We start from the raw sequence: 20228 nt of genomic DNA on the forward strand, positions 1-20228 counted from the left end.
TGTATTAGTTGTAGAATAATATTAAACTCTAGGAAAGATGCATTGATAAGTAAAGGGTTTGGGAAGGTGACCCATGCTGCTGTTTTTTAAATTGTGAAACATGTCATGAGAGGAAATATTTAATGGACACAGCTTGAAGAACAATATTGTTAAACCCACTACCCAACTAAGAAATAGTAGTGTCGACTAAAAAAAATTGCACAACCTAAGAGGAGAGAATTATGTTTTATTCGGTGAACTCTCTGAGGACCCAAACCCAGAAGACAGCCTCTCAGATAGCTTGGAGGGACTGCTCCGAAGAGGGAAGGGAGGAGCCAGGATATATGGGAGTTTTTGCTACAAAAAACAGGTAGTCAAAAGATTATTGTTAATTAAAGAAAACCAGTCATCTCAAGTTAATGAATTTAGCGCTTTTCTCTGTATGGGGAGATGCAAAAGTATGGGCTCATTGAAATCATTCCTTTGATACGCACCTCAGCTATCTGGGGCCAGTATCCTGTTTTCCATCCTGAGTCTCCTCAGAGTGCTCCATTGGGGTGTGGTTGCAGTGGCTGAGGGCTTGGTGGCAGGCATCCTGTCTCCACCCTGAGTTCCCTTAGGGCTCAGTGTTGGGGGTGTGTGGGGGGTTGCTGCTGTAATGCGATGGCTTGATGGCTGCAGCATCCCTTGTTTACTGATATGGCAGGCAACATTTTTCATTCACAGTAGCAATATCCCAGAAAGCCCTCTCTGTGCTTCTCCTTAATTGCATCTCTCTCCCCTGAGGTAAGCACCATCCTAACTTCTATGCTAATTATTCTCTAGATTGTTAGAAATTGTTTTACCACTTTGGTAATGCTGTTTATTTTGCCTATTTTTGAATTATATAAAAATCATTCAGCATATATTATTTTGTGGCTTTTTTTCCCCTCAAATTTACTTTTCGAGATTCACCCATGTAGATGCATACATCAAAGAATTCACTTTTATATTTACTTTTTTATTGACTTGCCTATAGTAGTAAACTGGCAAATGTTAAGGTTGTATCTAAATCTTCTCTTATGTGTATCTTCTCAATATATATGTGTGTAACCACCAATCACATGGAGATAGACATTTCCAGCACCCTAGAAAGCTTACTTGTTCTTCCTTTCCAATCCCCCAGAAGTAACCACTCTTCATACATCATGCAACATAATTACTTTTGAGTTCTTTCATTTTTCACTGCTATATAGTATTCCAGTATACACATATTTTGTGAATTTAGACATAAAATAATTGCTGACTGGCTTTTCGATCCCTTGATCAGGTGAGCTAAGAAAGCTTGCCCCCATGATTTCATGAACCCAAAATGATATTACCCCAAAGTTTACATAATGGAATTCTTTGAACTCTCCTTAAAGCATTATAACAAGGTTTTAATATACCAATTTATTTATCCTTCCTACTTTACATGAACTTTTGTGGGTTTTTTGTTTTGTTTGGGCTGTTACATAAACAACACTTCTAAGGATATTCTTGTACATCTCCTGGTACACAGATACAGGGTTTTCTCTGGTATCTAGACTCTTAAGAATGGAATGGCATAGTGTAAGTGCATGTTCTACTTTACTGGAGAATGCCAAGTTGTTTTCCAAAGCAGTTGTACCAGTTGACACTCCCACCAGCAGTATATACAAACACTTTCTGTTCTTCATCCTCCCAACTCTTGATGTTTAATTTTAACCATTCCGATGTTGTTTCATTGTGGTTTTAATTTGCATTTCCCTGCTGAAACATGTGTCTCCATGTTTATGAGCCTTTCTTCTTCTGTAAAATACACTAACTGCCTTCCTCTTCCCCTCTTCTGACATGATTTCTGATCATCAAATTAGATGAGACTATGCTGAGTAGCTCTTTAAATTTCACAATTATAAATGCTGAAGAGTTTAAAATCATGTATCCTGGGGACACTGATAGGTGGAGACCATGAGATTTAAATCCAAAGTGGATTCTAGGAATAGAAGGACTAGAATCATCAGTCAAGAAAGAGGCTAAGTGCAGCAGGCAGACTTCTCAGATGGTCCTCCTAGCTTCCCGGCCCCTGATGTACGCACACCTTCTCCCAAACAACAATCAAATACTAAACTAGGTGCTGCTGTAAAGATATTTTGCAGATGTAATTAATCCCAAATTAGTTGACCTTAAGTTGGGGAAATTATTTGGACCTGATTTAATCACATGAGCCCTTTAAAAGCAGAGAATTTTCTCTGCTGGTCCCAGAAGTTTAGAAGTCAAAGAGGTGCTCTGCCTGACCTGGAAGAAAGTGAACATCCATGTTGTGAGCTGCCTATAGGGGCCAGATGCCCAGAAACCAGTTAGCCTCTAGGAGCTAAGTGCAGTCCGTGGCTGACTAGAGGAAAGTAGGAACCTCAGTCCTACAGCCATAAGGGAATGAATTCTGCTGGCAACCAGTGAACTTGGAAGCCCAGACAAGAACCTCAATGTCCTGGTTTCAGCCTGGTGAAACCGAGTGGAGAATCCAGCCATGTCATACCCGGATGGCTGACCTACAGAAAATGTGGGATAATAAATTTGTGTTGTTTTAAGCCACTAAGTTTGTGGTAATTTTTTATGCAACAATAGAAAATGAATACACCAAGGAGGTGTGAAACTTCATCTGCTGATTTACATGTCAGGAGCAGGACCTCTGAGTAGGATTGTGGATGTGCAATGTATAGATCTAGGGGCATCATTTACATTGTTGTCTGTGTGAATGGTGCTCTCTGAAACTGGGCAGTGCACATAGCACAACTGTACATGGCAGTCCTGCAGACCTGCCCTGTTCCAGCATCTAGGCTACCTCTTTTAACTTTTTTTTTTTTGGCCATTGAGCCATTTTAGTAGAAATGAGAGGATGGGGTTAGGTGTATCTGAAGGTCCATACCAGCTCAACATTTGGAGTTTTTAAGTATACTCTGCAACTACTCCACCACACACTGCCCTTCACAGCCATATCTTCTCAATTTAACCTCTCACTTCATTTAAATACATCTACCCATAGACTTTGTTTCTTTCCTAAGGAACTGTTATCATATTCATGAATATGGCTTTGCAGATAGAACTAGCCAGTAGCTATACGGAGAGGAAACCACAAGGGAACTTCCCTCGTCTTTTTCCTTTTGATTATGAGTGAACCTAGGACATTTAGCTTTAGAGAGTTCAAGAGGCTTAGGATCAGTGGGTAAAAGTTCTTTTCGATCCCATCAGTCTGTTGAGTAGATCAACACATCAGACGTGGTCATTTTGGGGAAGTGCTGACTCACCTGTTTCCTAGGAAGGCCACTTAGTAATGAAAAAGATGAGACAAGACCCAAGTCTTTCAGGTGAGCCTCAGAGAACTATCTGAGAAAACGAGCCTGTCTCACAGAGACAGGAAATGCAGTTAAAGTTAACTAGGGCAAAATAAGCTATTGAAAACTAGGTAAGTTAAAAAGTCATGCTAACTAAAGGTGATCAAAATCAAACACTGAAAACAAGTCCACACTGATTAGTCCACACTCTTCCTCTCCATTTCTGCCCAATTATTCCCACTAAGGTCTTACAAGGTATAAGCAGCTGTGATCGCTCTGTAGGGGATCAATATTTTAAGACAATTTAAGAGTATAGCTTTGGAATCCTAGACTCTACACTTAACATATATATAATATAGATTGACACGTCAGAATTGATTTTTGGGGTTGGGGGCAAGAGAATAGTTGTGTGGTATAGAACAGTGGCTACCAAGTCCAGTCCAAGGATAGGTGGTAAGCTTTCACCAACCAGGCTTCCCTAGTGGCACAGTGGTTAAGAATCCACCTGCCAGTGCAGGGGACACGGGTTTGATCCCGGATCCGGGAAGATCCCACATGCCGCAGAGCAACTAAGCCCGTGAGTGACAACTACTGAGCCTGCGCTCTAAAGCCCGTGAGTGACAACTACTGAGACCATGTGCCACAACTACTGAAGCCCGTGCATTGCAACAAAGAGTAGCCCCCACTCACAGCAACTAGAGAAAGCTCGATGCACAGCAAAGAAGACCCAATGCAGCCAAACTAAATAAATTTATTAAAAAACGTCTTCACCAACAATAAAAAGAAAAATATGGAGAAGCAAGAAGACCTACAATCCTGCAGCCTGTGGAACAAAAACCACATTCACAGAAAGAGAGACAGATGAAAAGGCAGAGGGCTATGTACCAGATGAAGGAACAAGATAAAACCCCAGAAAAACAACTAAATGAAGTGGAGATCAGCAACCTTCCAGAAAAAGAATTCAGAATAATGATAGTGAAGATGATCCAGGACCTCAGAAAAAGAATGGAGGCAAAGATCAAGAAGATACGAGAAATGTTTAACAAAGAACTAGAAGAATTAAACAACAAACAAACAGAGATGAACAATACAATAACTGAAATGAAAACTACACTAGAAGGAATCGATAGCAGAATAACTGAGGCAGAAGAAGGGATAAGTGACCTGGAAGACAGAATGGTGGAATTCACTGCTGCAGAACAGAATAAAGAAAAAAGAATGAAAAGAAATGAAGACAGCCTAAGAGACCTCTTGGACAACATTAAACACAACAACATTTGCATTATAGGGATCCCAGAAGGAGAAGAGAGAGAGAGAAAGGACCCGAGAAAATATCTGAAGAGATTATAGTCGAAAACTTCCCTAACATGGGAAAGGGAAGAGCCACCCAAGTCCAGGAAGCACAGAGAGTCCCATACAGGATAAACCCAAGGAGAAACACGCTGAGACACATAGTAATCAAATTGGAAAAAATGAAAGACAAAGAAAAATTATTAAAAGCAGCAAGGGAAAAACGACAAGTAGCATACAAGGGAACTCCCATAAGGTTAACAGCTGATTTCTCAGCAGAAACTCTACAAGCCAGAAGGGAGTGGCATGGTATACTTAAAGTGATGAAAGGGAAGAACCTACAACCAAGATGACACTACCCGGCAAGGATCTCATTCAGATTCGATGGAGAAATCAAAAGCTTTACAGACAAGCAAAGCTAAGAGAATTCAGCACCACCAAACCAGCTCTACAACAAATGCTAAAGGAACTTCTCTAAGTGGGAAACACAAGAGAAGAAAAGGACCTACAAAAACAAACCCGAAACAATTAAGAAAATGGTCATAGGAACATACCTATAGATAATTACCTTAAATGTGAATGGATTAAATGCTCCAACCAAAAGACACAGGCTTGCTGAATGGATACAAAAACAAGACCCATATATGTGCTGTCTACAAGAGAACCACTTCACACCTAGGAACACATTCAGACTGGAAGTGAGGGGATAGAAAAAGATATTCCATGCAAATGGAAATCAAAAGAAAACTGGAGTAGCAATACTCATATCAGATAAAACAGACTTTAAAATAAAGAATGTTACAAGAGACAAGGAAGGACACTACATAATGATCAAGGGATCAATCCAAGAAGAAGATATAACAATTATAAATATATATGCACCCAACATAGGAGCACCTCAATACATAAGGCAACTGCTAACAGCTATAAAAGAGGAAATGGACAGTAACACAATAATAGTGGGGGACTTTAACACCTCACTTACACCAATGGACAGATCATCCAAAATGAAAATAAATAAGGAAACAGAAGCTTTAAATGACACAACAGACCAGATAAAGTGATATTTATAGGACATTTCATCAAAAAACAGCAGATTACACTTTCTTCTCAAGTGCACATGGAACATTCTCCAGGATAGATCACATCTTGGGTCACAAATCAAGCCTCAGTAAATTTAAGAAAACTGAAATCATATCAAGCATCTTTTCTGACCACAATGCTATGAGATTAGAAATGAATTACAGGGAAAAAAATATAAAAAACACAAACACATGGAGGTTACACAACACGTTACTAAATAACCAAGAGATCACTGAAGAAATCAAAGAGGAAATCAGAAAATACCTAGAGACAAATGACAATGAAAACATGACGATCCAAAACCTATGGGATGCAGCAAAAGCAGTTCTAAGAGGGCAGTTTGTAGCTATACAAGCCTACCTAAAGAAACAAGAAACATCTCAAATAAACAATCTAACCTTACACCTAAAGGAACAAGAGAAAGAAGAACAAACAAAACCCAAAGTTAGCAGAAGGAAAGAAATCAAAAAGATCAGAGCAGAAATAAATGAAAGAGAAACAAAGAAAACAATAGCAAAGATCAATAAAACTAAAAGTTGGTTCTTTGAGAAGAGAAACAAAATTGATAAACCATTAGCCAGACTCATCAAGAAAAAGAGGGAGAGGACTCACATCAATAAAATTAGAAATGAAAAAGGAGAAGTTACAACAGACACCGCAGAAACACAAAGCATCCTAAGAGACTACTATGAGCAACTCTATGCCAATAAAATGGACAACCTGGAAGAAACGGACAAATTCTTAGAAAGGTATAATCTTCCAAGACTGAACCAGGAAGAAATAGAAAATATGAACAGACCAATCACAAGCAATGAAATTGAAACTGTGATTAAAAATCTCCCAACAAACAGAAGTCCAGGACCACATGGCTTCACAGGTGAATTCTACCAAACACTTAGAGAAGAGCTAACACCCATCCTTCTCAAACTCTTCCAGAAAATTGTAGAGGAAGGAACACTCCCAAACTCATTCTATGAGGCCACCATCACCCTGATACCAAAACCAGACAAAGAAACTACAAAAAAAGAAAATTAAAGACCAATATCACTGATGAATATAGATGCAAAAATCCTCAACAAAATACTAGCAAACAGAATCCAACAACACATTAAAAGGACCATACACCATAATCAAGTGGGATTTATCCCAGGGATGCAAGGATTCTTCAATATACACAATCAATGTGATACACCATATTAACAAATTGAAGAATAAAAACCATATGATCATCTCAATAGATGCAGAAAAAGCTTTTGACAAAAAAAAAAGAAAAAGAAAAATATGGACAAAATTGTGAATTTCTCACGAAAACAAAGATATCTTTTATAAATGTATTCACACTAATGGGCTACTATTATCCTTTATTCCCATGTTCCTCTTCACTCTTTTGGTGTCAAAATGTCTTCTTTTATGAAATAATAGTGATAATAAGACACAGCCTTTTAATATATTCCCGCTTGGCAAAATAAAAAGTTGGTAACAGTGTAGCAGCCCCCTAAACTTTTTTAAAAATATTTTTTTACTAGTATGTGAAAATACAAGATTGGGAACCAGTGCTCTAGTGGGAGACTGCTAGAAGCAGAAAAGGCCTTAGAAGACCAGTGATTCTCAGGAAGGTAGGTTTAAATGAACTGGAGTGACCTAGGGGATCACTTTTCAAAATTATCCATCTCAACTTTTTAAGAGTACTGACTTAGAAAAACTCGTATGCTACAGGAAAAATGAAGGAGTAAACCAACAGAGGAAGATACGGGATCCAGGGAACAAGAGATCCAACACAGGAGTGGTGAAGAAAAGTCCCAAGGACTGCCACTGTGCCTCGGGCCTGGGCAACAACTAGTCAATGGAGGAACTGTACGGGAGAAAAAGGTAATGAGTAACTGCAGGCAAGCAATGCTCTAAGTGAAGGGAAACTCAATCGCACTACACTCACTGTCTATGCAGTGAGCAGCAGTCACCTGCTCATCCTATCAGTGTCCAGCAAGAAGCAGATGGTACGCTCAAGATAAAGCAGTGTCCCAAAGCCAGTAGTAAGATGCCATCAACCCTAGGCCCAAAAAGACAAGGAAAGGGAGACATTAGTGGAAACTGAAAGGGGTCATGTGGAGTTGGTCACCATGAGGTACAGTGACTTCTGGCTGAGGAACGCCATCTGACCTGAAGAGACCTTGAAGGGAAGGAGCCGAGGGAATAAATAACCTGACCTCACTCTTTCCTTCACTCCCTCCCATCTCCTGCTGCAGATACCACTGGCCAAACCAACAGATCCCAGAGGCCATAGGAAGCCTGTTGATGTAGTGCATACAGCTTTCTTGAGCAGGAGAGTAGGGTGAGGGAGCAGAGATTTGGAGGAGCAAATGGAAAACATCTGGAGCACGCATAATGATATATACACTGATCAATGACTTAACCAAAATTTACAAAAACATATCTGGAGGGCTTCCCTGGTGGTGCAGTGGTTGAGAGTCCGCCTGCCGATGCAGGGGACACAGGTTCGTGCCCTGGTCCGGGAAGATCCCACATGCCGCGGAGCGGCTGGGCCCGTGAGCCATGGTCACTGAGCCGGCACGTCCGGAGCTTGTGCTCCGCAACCGGAGAGGCCACAACAGTGAGAGGCCCGTGTACCGCAAAAAAAAAAAAAAAAAAAAAAAAAACATATCTGGAGGATGTGTGGGAGAAGCAGAGGGACTACAGTGTAAAACAGCTATATCTCAACCATGGCAAGAAGTCAATAATGTTTAAAGTTGATGGCTCCAAAAACTGCAGTATACATGTATCACTTAAAATATGAAGATAAATCCTAAACAAAAGCAACAGCTAAATGAGTAAAGCCCTTGGGGACTATGGGAGTAAGGACTTTATAGACCTTATTTGATTTTTAAAAAATGATATATTTTAAGAAAGTTGCTAGAAGGCTATACAAAAAGCTAATAGTGGTTACATCTGTGGAGCTAGAACAAAGGAATGAGAGTAGAGAAAGAACATTAACTTTTCATTTAAGCTGCCCTTGCATTGTTCTACTATGAACATCTGCTATTTTCATAATATAGTTTTAATACCTTAAAAAACAAACTAATCAACTGGATTTAGTTGCTAATGAGAATTTATCTTATCCCTCAGGTAGGCTGGGGCAGAAAAGTTGAAACACATTTATATCAAAGGAAGTCCAAGGTGGATCAATGACTTGACCAGACACAGCTTAACAGAGCCTCAGTTAGGACCCAGAACTTCACTGGGGACCCAAGGCGGGGAGTCCTTTCTAACTTCTCCTTGCTTCAGTGAAAATAAATATTCTATAAAGATATGTCTCATCGTCTTTGAATATTTATAGATCCTTACACTAAAATGAAGAGGTCTGGGGATGAAAGATCATGTGGAGAGGCTCAGACCAGCAAATAACTGTCCAGTCACATCACTGTTGCTGAAAACCACAAATTTTGGTGTCTTATTATGGAACAAAATAACTGATACAATCTAAACTTTAAAAAAAAAGAAGAAGAAAAAAAATATCGCTGCCCCGTAACTATCCAGATGCCATCACACTGTTACAATCCTGATTTCTGATGTGGTTTAAAAAATCTTACTTTTAAGTATTTATATTTTAAAAGAAAAAAGAACAACAAGCTAAACTGAATATTTAATACTTTCGTAGGAACAGAAGGAATGCGACAAAAATTAAAATTTTATAATATACATTAGCCATCTATGTAAAAGATGTTCCATTTTTCAGAGAGGTTACCCCATTTCCCTGTCTAGTCTATCTTCCTCAGAGCAATAAACAGTAATGACTACTCTCACAGATAAGCTGCTCCGTTGAGTGAGACAGTAATTACATCTTTCTGTTTCAAGTCCTTATCATCTCCAAAAACTACCTTTCATTTCACTGCACAATCTCACTGCACTCTTTCACAGTAAAATTATACTCCTCAAATTTGAAGAGACTGAATAAAAGCTAGAGGCCCAAGGATTTTTAGGGACTGATTTAGTAACAGTGTCTACTGGCACAAACCTTTACTTTATTCTTATTTTTAAAACTGAAATAAAAGAAATGAAAGCTACTTTAATGAAAAAGGAACTCAGGAATGAGGTCATTAAATATAACAAGCTACATTTTAAATACAAATACCAGGTATTTCCTGATTAGTGTCAGGTAAATATCTAAACTAACTCAAATTCTGGTTTCAGGGAAAAAGATCAGAGACAAGTACAAAGAAGGTGCTTCATACTATCAGATCCATTTTTCAAACAATGAGATCCTTTGGGACCATCACTTTAGTCTTTCTTTTCGTCAGAGATTTCTGTTGGTCCTCTTGTCGGTAATCCATTTACGTCTGCACCCTAAAATGAAAAACCACTTTAGATATTATTACAACAAACAGACATACATTTTAAGAGACATTCTCTTTAAAAACAGACAATAACTTCAGAATGAAAAAACTACTTCTAGAAATGTGCAGGATGGCTAAATTTGTGCAGTTGAACACAAAGTTGTATTTAACAATCACCAACACTAAAGACAAGAGAGTTGTCTAAATACTCATTTTAAAAAATAACTCCATTTTGTTAAAAAAAAACAAACCTCTATGATCCTACCAATTAAATTTCTTATCAAAGTTATCAGTCAGTGAAACTTGGCTTATTTTAGAATCATCTCTTGTTATTTATTAACTATTTACCACTCAGGAAATACTGGTTATTATCTTGGCCATAAAGCAAGAAGCAAATGCATAAATCAGAGGACTAGTTTAAAACCTTAGTTTAAAGCAAACATTAATTACAAATAAAAATCCAAAACCTCTATTTTAAAAAAGAAGGAAATTTACACACATTAATGAAACTTCTGGTTGGAAGAACTTGCCTTTCCAAAAGCCAAGTATTTCATCCTGCATCCCCACGCCCCCTTATTCAAGGCATTTTAGTGTTCTTACCTTACAGTCTATTTTGCCTTTGTTTTTATCACTGGATTCTCGTATAGCTTTCCTAGGCCACATACAACTAACAAAGGGGGAAATCAGAGGGTATATATATGGTTCCAGGAACTTTTTGTAGACCCAGAGCAGAACTGGAATGACAATGCAAGGAATGCACACCATTGTCCCAGGCTTGAGATCCTCAACTGTTGATTAACAAGAAGAAAGAACAAATTAGATCATCATAGAGTAATGACTGAAGGAATTTACCTAGATTAAGATATATGAAAAGACTATTTCTACACTGAAGGAAAAACTTAAATCACACTACAGGTATTAGCTTAAAGCAAGTCTATTAAATAAAAATGCTGCTATCTACAAGGTAAAGGAATAACAGGTGGTAGACCTGAAAATAATAGTGAGGTGCCTGCCTCCAAACCTCTCCAATCACTGCTCCACAACCATAAATTTGATGATAAAGGAATGACACCATCATTTGCGGGGTGCTAGGCAGTTAAGCCCTTTACACGTATCAACTCATTTAATCCTCAAAACACCCAGTGAGGTTGGGTACCCTGGCATTTCCATTTACAGATAAAGAAAAGGAGGCACAAAAACATTAAGGAATTTGGTAATTTTGACATACGCCAGTTAAGTGTGAATTAACTCCCAGGGCCTAATCATCTCCAGGGACTGAACAATGCTAAGGGCAAATCTTGTAATATGGAACTCACTAAGATATCACTTTGGAAGACCTCTAGGCTGCATACTGGCTGGCCTTTCCCAGCCAACACCTCTCCCTTGACAGATTTGCTTTTTCTTTTTAATGGCAATAAAGGGATATTGAATAATAAAAGTTTTATTTAGTATTATTGGTATAAGTCAATTGTCCATTTCCAAAAATGAACACCTAAATTTCCTTGATAAGTAGAAGTCAACTTGGAATTCTCCAGATCAGCAATTTCTTGAAAAAGAGCCAATATTACTTCCATAACACACAATTAAACCGAAGACCTCTTAAATTTACAAGAATTTTTTTTTTTTTCTTTCTTTTTGCGGTATGCGGGCCTCTCACTGTTGTGGCCTCTCCCGTTGCGGAGCACAGGCTCCGGATGCGCAGGCCCAGCGGCCATGGCTCACGGGCCCAGCCGCTCCGCGGCATATGGGATCCTCCCAGACCGGGGCACGAACCCGTATCCCCTGCATCGGCAGGCGGACTCTCAACCACTGCGCCACCAGGGAGGCCCCTACAAGAATTTGTAATCCCTTAGCAAAGGCTTTAAAAACTAAGAAACTTCAGAACAGTGCATAAGGCTAATAACTCAGCATGTTAAACTTATTTTCAAATATTGTAAGGTAAGTAGTATTTAGTGGTAAATGAGTAAGTACTGCTACGCTCAGGCAATTTAAAATGATTCACAACACAAGTGAAGAGTGGTATACATAATCCAATCTGAATGTGGCTTTGAAATGAATTACAAGAGCTGTAAACAAATAAAAATGTAAATGTGTATCAGGGAATGACCAACTATTTTATAAGGGATTCATAACTGGAGTCTTTAAAACAGTCCCCTAGACAAATTAAAATAATTTTAGAATTTGCCAAAATATTTTGTTCCAAAATTTTAAAGAATATATCCTCTGATCAAAATAAGCCAAACGAGCAAGAGTCTTTTTCAGCATTTTTCAAGAAATCATAATTTTTGGCTACTAGACATTTAGAATCTGATCTGAAAAGACTTCTTACTGGTTTAGGTACCATAGCATGATAATCAAACAGGATGGCTGGCAGCTGCCTGGATTTGAGCCCTGCATTCACCATTTTCTAGATAGTGTTCCTGAGCAAATTATTTAACCAGACTGTGCCTTAACTCTCCCATGCGTAAAAATAAGACAATAATAGTACCGATCTCACAGGGATGTAGTGTGGATGAGATAAATTAATAGGAATACAAAGCTCAGAACCGTGACTGCATATATTAAGTACTACGTAAATGTTGCTACCATAAAAAAAAAAAAAAAAAAAAAAACAAATCCCAAACACATCCAAAAGTTGTAACCTGTCCAAAGTCCACACTGCAGGTAACAAGTAACTAGAACTGGCTGAAACCAGTTTCCTAGCTCTGTGCTCTTGCATTTTCTCTCCCCCAAACACGATCATGTTATTCCCCTTTCTACCAAACTTTCAAATGCAACTAAACCCTTCAAACCAACTGGCAATGCTACCGAGCACTACGCTAATACGATGACAGGCAATCCCTCCATCATAAAGATTCAGGTTTTTACCTACTTGAAATTGTGCTTTAAATGAATTCTCAAGAACAATTAGTACTAATTACTTTTGTTATAATTATGGCTTATAAAGGTCTAGAAGGTGACTATGATAAATTGATAAAATCATGATTTTATTTACTCTCTCCAAGCCAATTCTCGAATATACAACACAGCGAGAAAGATGGATTGAAACGTGGAGGAGAGGAATTTCTTGCATTCGACTTAGTCCAATACAGTGGAACAGGAAAAGGCGGAGGCTCTATGAGAACAAGAGCAGCTGTGGCGGGGGAACGCCACTTCCTCTAAGTAACCAGTCAGCGGATCACTTCACTGGAGACAAAAGAGAGCGGGACAGGCTAAGTCAAAGGCAAGGACTGAAACACAAGGGAGAGTACGAGCGAATGGTGGCGACGATAAAAAGTGATACCGACAATGCAGGCCAGAGAGCGGAACCTGAGGCAAAGAGAGGCGGACGGAGGCAGGAAGGGGTGGAGACCGACGCAGGGGGAGGCACAGGGCAGGGGCGCTGGTGTACCTTGAGGGCAGGAGAACGAGCAGCGCCCCGAAGCTCCGGCCGCAGCCCGGACCCACCAGGCCCCGCTCACCCGCGGCCACCAAGCCCCAGTGGCCGTGTCCACGCTTCCGGAGGGAGGGTCGCCGGGGGGACGTGACGCAGCCAACCCAATGGGCACCGCAAGACGGACCGACACAGGCGCGCCTGCGTCAGCCTGAGGACGCACCCGACGTAACGGTGACGCCCTGCGGGGGCGGTTTCCGGCGCAGCCCCGCAGTCAGCTTAGAGCTTGCGGGCGAGGCGGAAGTGCTGTGCTCCCCAGTGTCCGGTCAGTGGAAGGTCTATGACGCGGACCCATAAGATAAGCGCCTGTACCGGTGACTCACCAACAGGGAAGCTTGCCGTGATGGCTAGGCTATTTTCGAACGCAGTTGTGGCTAAGCTACTCACCCTGCTACAAGGGTCTTAAATTCAAGAGCAAGGGAAATTAACATCGTCAGCTTTGAGCGGTTATTTTTACAAGAAATGGGTATACAACTTTCCTCCTAGGACAGCTATAATCAGCGAAATCTAGGCGATGAAGAAATTCGAACTTTCATACACTGCTGGTCGCACTGTAAACGGCTCTGCTGTAGGAGTCCTGCAATTCCTCCAGTGTTCACTAAAATTACCTTATGACCCTGCAATACCACTCTTGGTATACACCCAAGTGAAAGGAAAATATGCCCACACAAGAACTTTTATAGTTCACAGCAACGCTAATAGTAGCTAAAAGAATAAAAGCCCCAAATGATGATGAACCACAGATACATGCTACAACCCTGAAAAAATCCTGCTAAGTCAAGCAAGTCAAAGCCAGTGAGGAATGTCACACTGATTTCATTTATATGAATTGTCCAGAAGAGGCAAATCTAGTCAGAAATAGGTTAAGTAGTCACCCAGCACTGGATTGGGGGGGAGGTGACAGCCAACCACTACCAAGGTTCCTCTTTGGGATCATGAAAAACTCTAAAATTCCTTGTGCTGATGGATGCATAACTGAATATACTAAATGCTACTGTACAGCGTGTTAAATCTCAATAAAGTGGGTGAAAAGATTCCTCATGTTCTAATTCCATTTTATGCAAAGCACCAAAAGATGCAAAACAGCATGTTTTATGAAAACTCATTTGTTTCATTTTGTGATGACACTTGAAATAGATTTACTAATGAAGACAACCAACACTCTGCTTTTACTTTTATTTGCATTTATTTTTTGCAGCATTTATTCCCGGGCCATAAGTTTTTGTTTCTTCAATTTCTTCTGGGATATCTGGGGAAAAGAAAAAAGCACTATTAAGATTCCAGAAGGTTGTATCTCAATGAAAGAGTAATCGGAAATGTCAACATAAAGGGAACAACATAGAGTCCTTTGGCGTAGAGAAGTGGTACGGGGAGAAGGGCAGCCAGGAGGACATCAGGGTAGTAAGCAGGAGAGACCAAGACTGCAGGTAGGGGGCCCGGCTGGTAAGACTAAGTGGCAGCAAGGCTGGAGGAGAATATTTAATGATAAAACCAACAGAAGACAAATCCGTTAGGTGTGAAGAATCACTCCCAGGTTTTAGGCTAAAAGAACTAAATGTAATCATATACTGAAAACAAGCTTATTGGGGGGCAGGGAGGAGAGCCCAGTTTTGGACATGTTGCATTTGAACTGGCTATGGACATCTAGGTGGGGACATAAGCAGGTAATCACAGGGTTTTAACATACTGAATGACCAATACAAAGTTACTATTCACTGTTAATCAAGAAACTAATGAGACCCATGAAAGCCAAAATAAAATGGTTAGAAGAGGTTGCTGGTTGCTCAGAACAGTCTCCTTTCATGGTTATTCCAAAGGTGTCCTAAGTCAGTCATCACAGCAACCACAAATCTAACATACCAAATGAAACTGAGCAGAGACTAAGTAATTTACCTTTTTCTTCTGGGCAACCTCCTCTTCTGGTTTAGGAACAATCTGTTCTTTTTCAGTAAGGATCATCTCAATGTGGCACGGAGAGCTCATGTATGGGTTGATCCGACCATGAGCTCTATAAGTCCTGCGCCTCATCTTGGGGGCTTTGTTCACCTGGATATGCTCAATGACCAGAGAATCTACATCCAAGCCCTGGAACAAAATCAGGTAACGTCTTTATCTTAATACCACAAACTGCATCATTCAAGTCCCTGCCTTAAAAAAAATAATTTGAAAGGCAATCCTTAGGACTTTAAATAGCGTTATCTGTTCAGTTTTTTTAACCTTTATTCTAAAGGGTCCTTCCGTAAATCTAACTACCAAAACCCCGTGCTAAATGCACCAAGTTTGTAAGTGGCATTCATAAAGGAGTGGAGTTATAGGATCTGGTAGCGTCTATGTCTATTTCTAAGCCTTGATGATCAACAGGATATTGACAGCAAGGCTTAGCAGCTAGAAGGGCTACAGCTAAACAGACCCACATTAATTCCAGTTCTGACCCAGTTTTCCAAATGCAAAAGGGTAATGGATAATTCCTCAAATGGATAAACCTGTTTTGTTGACACAGGTTTTGTTCAGTTAAACAAAGCTGTTTTAACTTCTAACTGAAATTTAATGTCTCTCAACTATGAATGTAGGCAACAAACCACATTAATCATTACTACAGCAATCACATTGGTTCCTTTGGAATAGTACATATTTTATTGTATTTAAAAATATCCTGTGAAGGGATTCACAAACCACAGTATAAAAAAGGTCCATGGCACAAGAAAGTTTACAAACCCTTGGTAAAATACTCAAGGAAAAAAAAGTTTCTTTTGCATGTACTGGGATTATAGGGGGGAAATTCTAAAGACTTAAGCTTGAACTAACTGCAGACCATGCTCCTGAAATGCTTTAGACAAAAATTCTGGTCTGTCGGAAACTGGAGGTAGAGATTTAAGACAATTCTTTTAATGGAGAATTTAGCTACTTAAGAAAGCAAGACAATCAAGGAAATAAATCTGGACAACAGCAACTTTAACTGAATAACAATCCAAGTTACATGGTTTATACATGGTTTATACATACTTATGGTTTGGGTACCTTAAGTTCAGCATTACTCTCTGCATTTTTGAGCATGTGCAGTAAAAATTCAGCACTCTTTTTGGGCCACCGACCCTGCGTCCAGCCCCACTGTTTGGCCTAAAAAACAAAATCAGAGAGCCCATTCGTCACTTCCCCCCATTTAAATGAATGTTACAAGATGAGTTTATTTTAACCAACACCAAGGTTGCTCAGAAGATGTTTTTTTTCATGGTTAATCCAAAGGTGTCCTAAGACTGTCATCACAGCAACCAGAAAGAGCCTGATTAAAGGCAGATCTTGGCCATTCTTACTCCCTCCAATCACCTTCTCTAACAGTTTGTCTTTTTAAATGACAACTATGAATTCTCACCTGGGCACACCTACCAACTCCACCATTGTAACGACGGAATGGCACACACTGCTTCTTTAAAGTGACATCCTTCAGATACTTGGTGGCTTTTCGGATATGCATACCCTTAATGGCCTGGGCTGTTTCACGAGTGTTCTAAATATAAATAATGTAAGCTGTGAGTTCACCATATATTCTTTTAAAAATCACAGATTTTAAACATTAAATTCTAACATTTTCAACATGTCAACATTTATCAACAGCCAAAACCTTTCCATTATTAGGACGTGAGCTGATACACTGAAGAAAAAAAATCTGTGATTATGAGCCAAGGGAGGCTTGAAGGTGGAAAAAAGTGAACCCTAGGCATGTTTATTCACTTTAATACGTTCTCCATCATCTTATGAACTACAATTACGTGTCCCATATCTTGAAATGTACACTAGGTTCTCAAGCAGTTCTCTAGCAGTTTTACCCAATTCCACAAATCCTGAATCAAAGTGCTCATTATATACTGATGATCACGGACCAAAAGGTGGCTGCTCAAAACCGATTTATTTTCACGGTAAATCCAAAGGTGTCCTAAGAAACGCATCACTGCAGCTACCTTTTTAGAATGGTTAAAAAATACTCACTAGAACTCGTGAAACAACTCTTTTAGAGCATAAATGATTCACTTACCTTAAAGTGAACACGAAGATTTGAACCTCTCGACTTGCATGCTAAAAAATACCAAAGAGAAAAGTTTTGGTTAATTCTGGGCATCTTGTTGCCTCTTACTCCAAAATAAAAAATGTTTCGTGTTCACTTACATTTTGTGGGATTTTCTGGGTCAAGTGAATAGCGAACCATTTTTAGAGGTCACCTGGAAACGAGCAAGTATAATTCTGTCAACACATTTACAGTAACTTACACGGTTTATGTACTAAACGCTGCCCGCAGCTGCTCAGAGAGTAGTTGTTTTCATGATTAATCCAAAGGTGTCCTAAGAAATGCCATCATCGCAGCCATCCTTCTATCCACTGTTTCTTCCCGTGTGGGACTACCAGTGACTACAGCAGTGCTGACACTAAGACTAGTGACACGGACATCGTTCCTTTTACCCTCTGGAAGGAAACACAGCCTGTTTCAATCCAAGCCTGGATCCTTCGGACGAACTCGACCCAACTACAACCCTCTACAGGCTCCCCCTACAGAAACCTCCTTTACTCACCCAACTTCACACGTAATCCAGTCTTTTTTCCACACTTTCAATTACTCGCATTAAGCGCCGCTGAACTCGAAACACTTAACGTTCAGCCACTGAATAAAAGCCTCGACCCTACTTGACTTTATCCCCCACCCCCAAATTTCTCTCGATGCGGCCACAAATGCGCTGCGTTAGCAGCCACCACTCACCGCGAAGACACTGGACCTCCGGAGTCGGGAACCACTACAGCCTGCCTGTACCCCCGGCCAGCCCCCTTCCCAACCATCGCGCCCCGCTGAGGCCCGAGAGCACCGGGGCGCCAAGCGGGGGACTCCGACACGTCTCCCCGCACAGAACGCCGCTCCCAGGAAGAAATCAGTAGCCGCGAGAGTCCTCCTCCCGAGGGTCTCGAAATCGGCACCGCCGAGGCCAGGATGGCAGCGATAACCAGAGGATTCCCCACTCGGAAGAGACGCCAAAGAAACACTCACCTCAGGCCGCTGACCGGAAAAGGAAGAGCGGTGGTTCACGGGAGAATTCATGAGAACTCGACATCTCGCGAAATTCCCAGCCAAGGAACGAGATTTGAAGAGGTGTGGGAGGGCGGAGGAGAAAGGGAGTGTGGAACAAGATCTGAAAACGAATTGCCCCCTTAGGAACCGTCTCAAAATTCTTCTTTTTTTTGTATCCAGAAATAAAGTTACGGATTCTAAATATCAATCAATTAAAAACAGGTTTGTGGACTTCCCTGGTGGCGCAGTGGTTGAGAGTCCGCCTGCTAATGCAGGGGACGCGGGTTCGTGCCCCGGTCCGGGAGGATCCCGCATGCCGCGGAGCGGCTGGGCCCGTGAGCCATGGCTGCTGAGCCTGCGCGTCCGGAGGCTGTGCTCCGCAACGGGAGAGGCCGCAGCGGTGGGAGGCCCGTGTACCGCAAAAAAAAAAGAAACCAAAAAAAAAAAAAAAAAAAAACAGGTTTGTTCAGAAACAGACCCAGAGGCTTAGAGAACGAATTTATGGTTACCAGGGAGAAAGGTGCGGGGTGGCGGTGGCGGTGGGGGAGGGATAGTTAGGGAGTTTGGGATTGACATGTACAAACTGCTCTATTTAAAATGGATAACCACGACTTCCCTGGTGTGGTTAAGATTCCACGCTCCCAATGTCGGGGGCCCGGGTTCGATCCCTGGATGGGGAGCTGGATCCCACATGCTTGCTAAGAAGTCCACATGCTGCAATGAAGGTCCCGCATGCCACAACCAAGACCCGGCTCAACCAAAGTATTGGAAAAAAAAAAAAAAAGGGATAACCAACAAGGACCTACTTATTCTGTAGCACAGGGCTCTGCTCAATATTATGTAGCAACCTAAATGGGAAAAGAATTTGAAAAAGAATAGATACATGTATATATATAACTGAATCACTTTGCTATACACCTGAAACTAACACAATATTTTAATCAACTATACTCCAATATAAAAAGTTTAAATAAAAGGTTTGTAGTTCTAGGACAAGACCACCTATTATTAGGTATAGACAAGACATTTATTCGTCAACATTTGTTAGGTTTGGTTATGTGATTATATGAAAATGATTTGTAAAGGGACAATTAGGAAGATGCAAAGGATGGGATGTAATTATGCTAATCATAAAATTCTCAGTTTAAGACCATCACCCAATCAATTGTAAAGCAACCCTTGTGAAGGATGTAATATCAGAAGGGTCTTGTTCAAGAATGGGGTCTGGTTTCCCCACTGCAACTTGTAGATCTTCATATGGGAAAGGATATCTGTTCCTTGAAAACAAAAATGCCAAGGGACATTTTCTTCCTTGCGAAGGTCATCTGTCTGGTTATTCCTTTACAGTCACTGGTGGTGTTAGCAGTTAGATTTAGGTCTTCCTTTTACGGCCTCTGTGATTTTCCTAGAAATCTTAAATGAACTCTTTAAATTGTATTTGACATACATATATTTCCTTCAATCTGTTTTTAATTCTTTATTTTAATTTAATTATATGTATTGTGCAGAAATTTTAATTATTAAAACAATAGTGTACTGCAAATAGGGGTAATCCTTAGCAATCAACTGATTTGTTCATTCATCCATTCAATGAATATTCATCAAACACTTATGTGCCTGCCGTTGTGCTAGATGTTATGCTCTAAGAGGTACTAGGAGAGTCTCAGCCATCAAGGAACCCACAGTCTTAGAGTGAGGGTAAGGACAGAGAGATAGGGAACTAGGAGGTGAAC

The 20228-nt window shown here is 40.4% G+C and overlaps 2 protein-coding genes and 4 non-coding genes across 6 annotated transcripts; all 6 read right to left on the reverse strand.

Annotated features, from left to right (window-relative positions):
- Nucleotides 1-8582: 8582 nt before the first annotated feature.
- C15H18orf32 (chromosome 15 C18orf32 homolog) lies at nt 8583-13609 on the reverse strand. The gene is made up of 3 exons (XM_060118802.1): nt 13404-13609; nt 10613-10800; nt 8583-10022 (listed from the first exon to the last, which is right to left on the reverse strand). The coding sequence occupies exons 2-3, from the start codon at nt 10775-10777 to the stop codon at nt 9957-9959; spliced, it is 231 nt and encodes a 76-aa protein (XP_059974785.1). The 5' UTR covers nt 10778-10800; nt 13404-13609; the 3' UTR covers nt 8583-9956.
- A 1003-nt stretch (nt 13610-14612) lies between these two features.
- Nucleotides 14613-18468, reverse strand: RPL17 (ribosomal protein L17). Its single transcript, XM_060118801.1, has 7 exons — nt 18193-18468; nt 17607-17659; nt 17476-17516; nt 16816-16950; nt 16464-16562; nt 15339-15530; nt 14613-14694 (listed from the first exon to the last, which is right to left on the reverse strand). Exons 2-7 carry the CDS (start codon nt 17644-17646, stop codon nt 14647-14649), a joined length of 555 nt encoding a protein of 184 aa, XP_059974784.1. The 5' UTR covers nt 17647-17659; nt 18193-18468; the 3' UTR covers nt 14613-14646.
- On the reverse strand, nt 15225-15288 carry LOC132503364 (small nucleolar RNA SNORD58). Its single transcript, XR_009534604.1, has one exon. It is a non-coding gene; the product is annotated as a small nucleolar RNA SNORD58 (small nucleolar RNA).
- Nucleotides 16650-16714, reverse strand: LOC132503362 (small nucleolar RNA SNORD58). Its single transcript, XR_009534602.1, has one exon. It is a non-coding gene; the product is annotated as a small nucleolar RNA SNORD58 (small nucleolar RNA).
- Nucleotides 17333-17397, reverse strand: LOC132503363 (small nucleolar RNA SNORD58). The gene has a single exon (XR_009534603.1). It is a non-coding gene; the product is annotated as a small nucleolar RNA SNORD58 (small nucleolar RNA).
- On the reverse strand, nt 17736-17801 carry LOC132503365 (small nucleolar RNA SNORD58). Its single transcript, XR_009534605.1, has one exon. It is a non-coding gene; the product is annotated as a small nucleolar RNA SNORD58 (small nucleolar RNA).
- Nucleotides 18469-20228: the final 1760 nt, after the last annotated feature.

This window comes from Mesoplodon densirostris, chromosome 15 (genome assembly GCF_025265405.1).
Source record: "Mesoplodon densirostris isolate mMesDen1 chromosome 15, mMesDen1 primary haplotype, whole genome shotgun sequence".
Taxonomy (NCBI): Eukaryota; Metazoa; Chordata; class Mammalia; order Artiodactyla; family Ziphiidae; genus Mesoplodon; species Mesoplodon densirostris.

What these genes read in the sequence shown, in the direction of transcription:
- RPL17 (XM_060118801.1), bottom strand. Translation starts at nt 17,646, where the DNA reads ATGGTTCGCTATTCACTTGACCCAGAAAATCCCACAAAAT. An exon ending in ATCTTCGTGTTCACTTTAAG is followed by an intron (nt 16,951 to 17,475) that starts GTAAGTGAATCA and finishes ATTTATATTTAG; the next exon opens with AACACTCGTGAAACAGCCCA. An exon ending in GAGTTGGTAGGTGTGCCCAG is followed by an intron (nt 16,563 to 16,815) that starts GTGAGAATTCAT and finishes TTTGTTTTTTAG; the next exon opens with GCCAAACAGTGGGGCTGGAC.
- C15H18orf32 (XM_060118802.1), bottom strand. Translation starts at nt 10,777, where the DNA reads ATGGTGTGCATTCCTTGCATTGTCATTCCAGTTCTGCTCTGGGTCTAC. An exon ending in AAGGCAAAATAGACTGTAAG is followed by an intron (nt 10,023 to 10,612) that starts GTAAGAACACTA and finishes TTTTCATTTTAG; the next exon opens with GGTGCAGACGTAAATGGATT.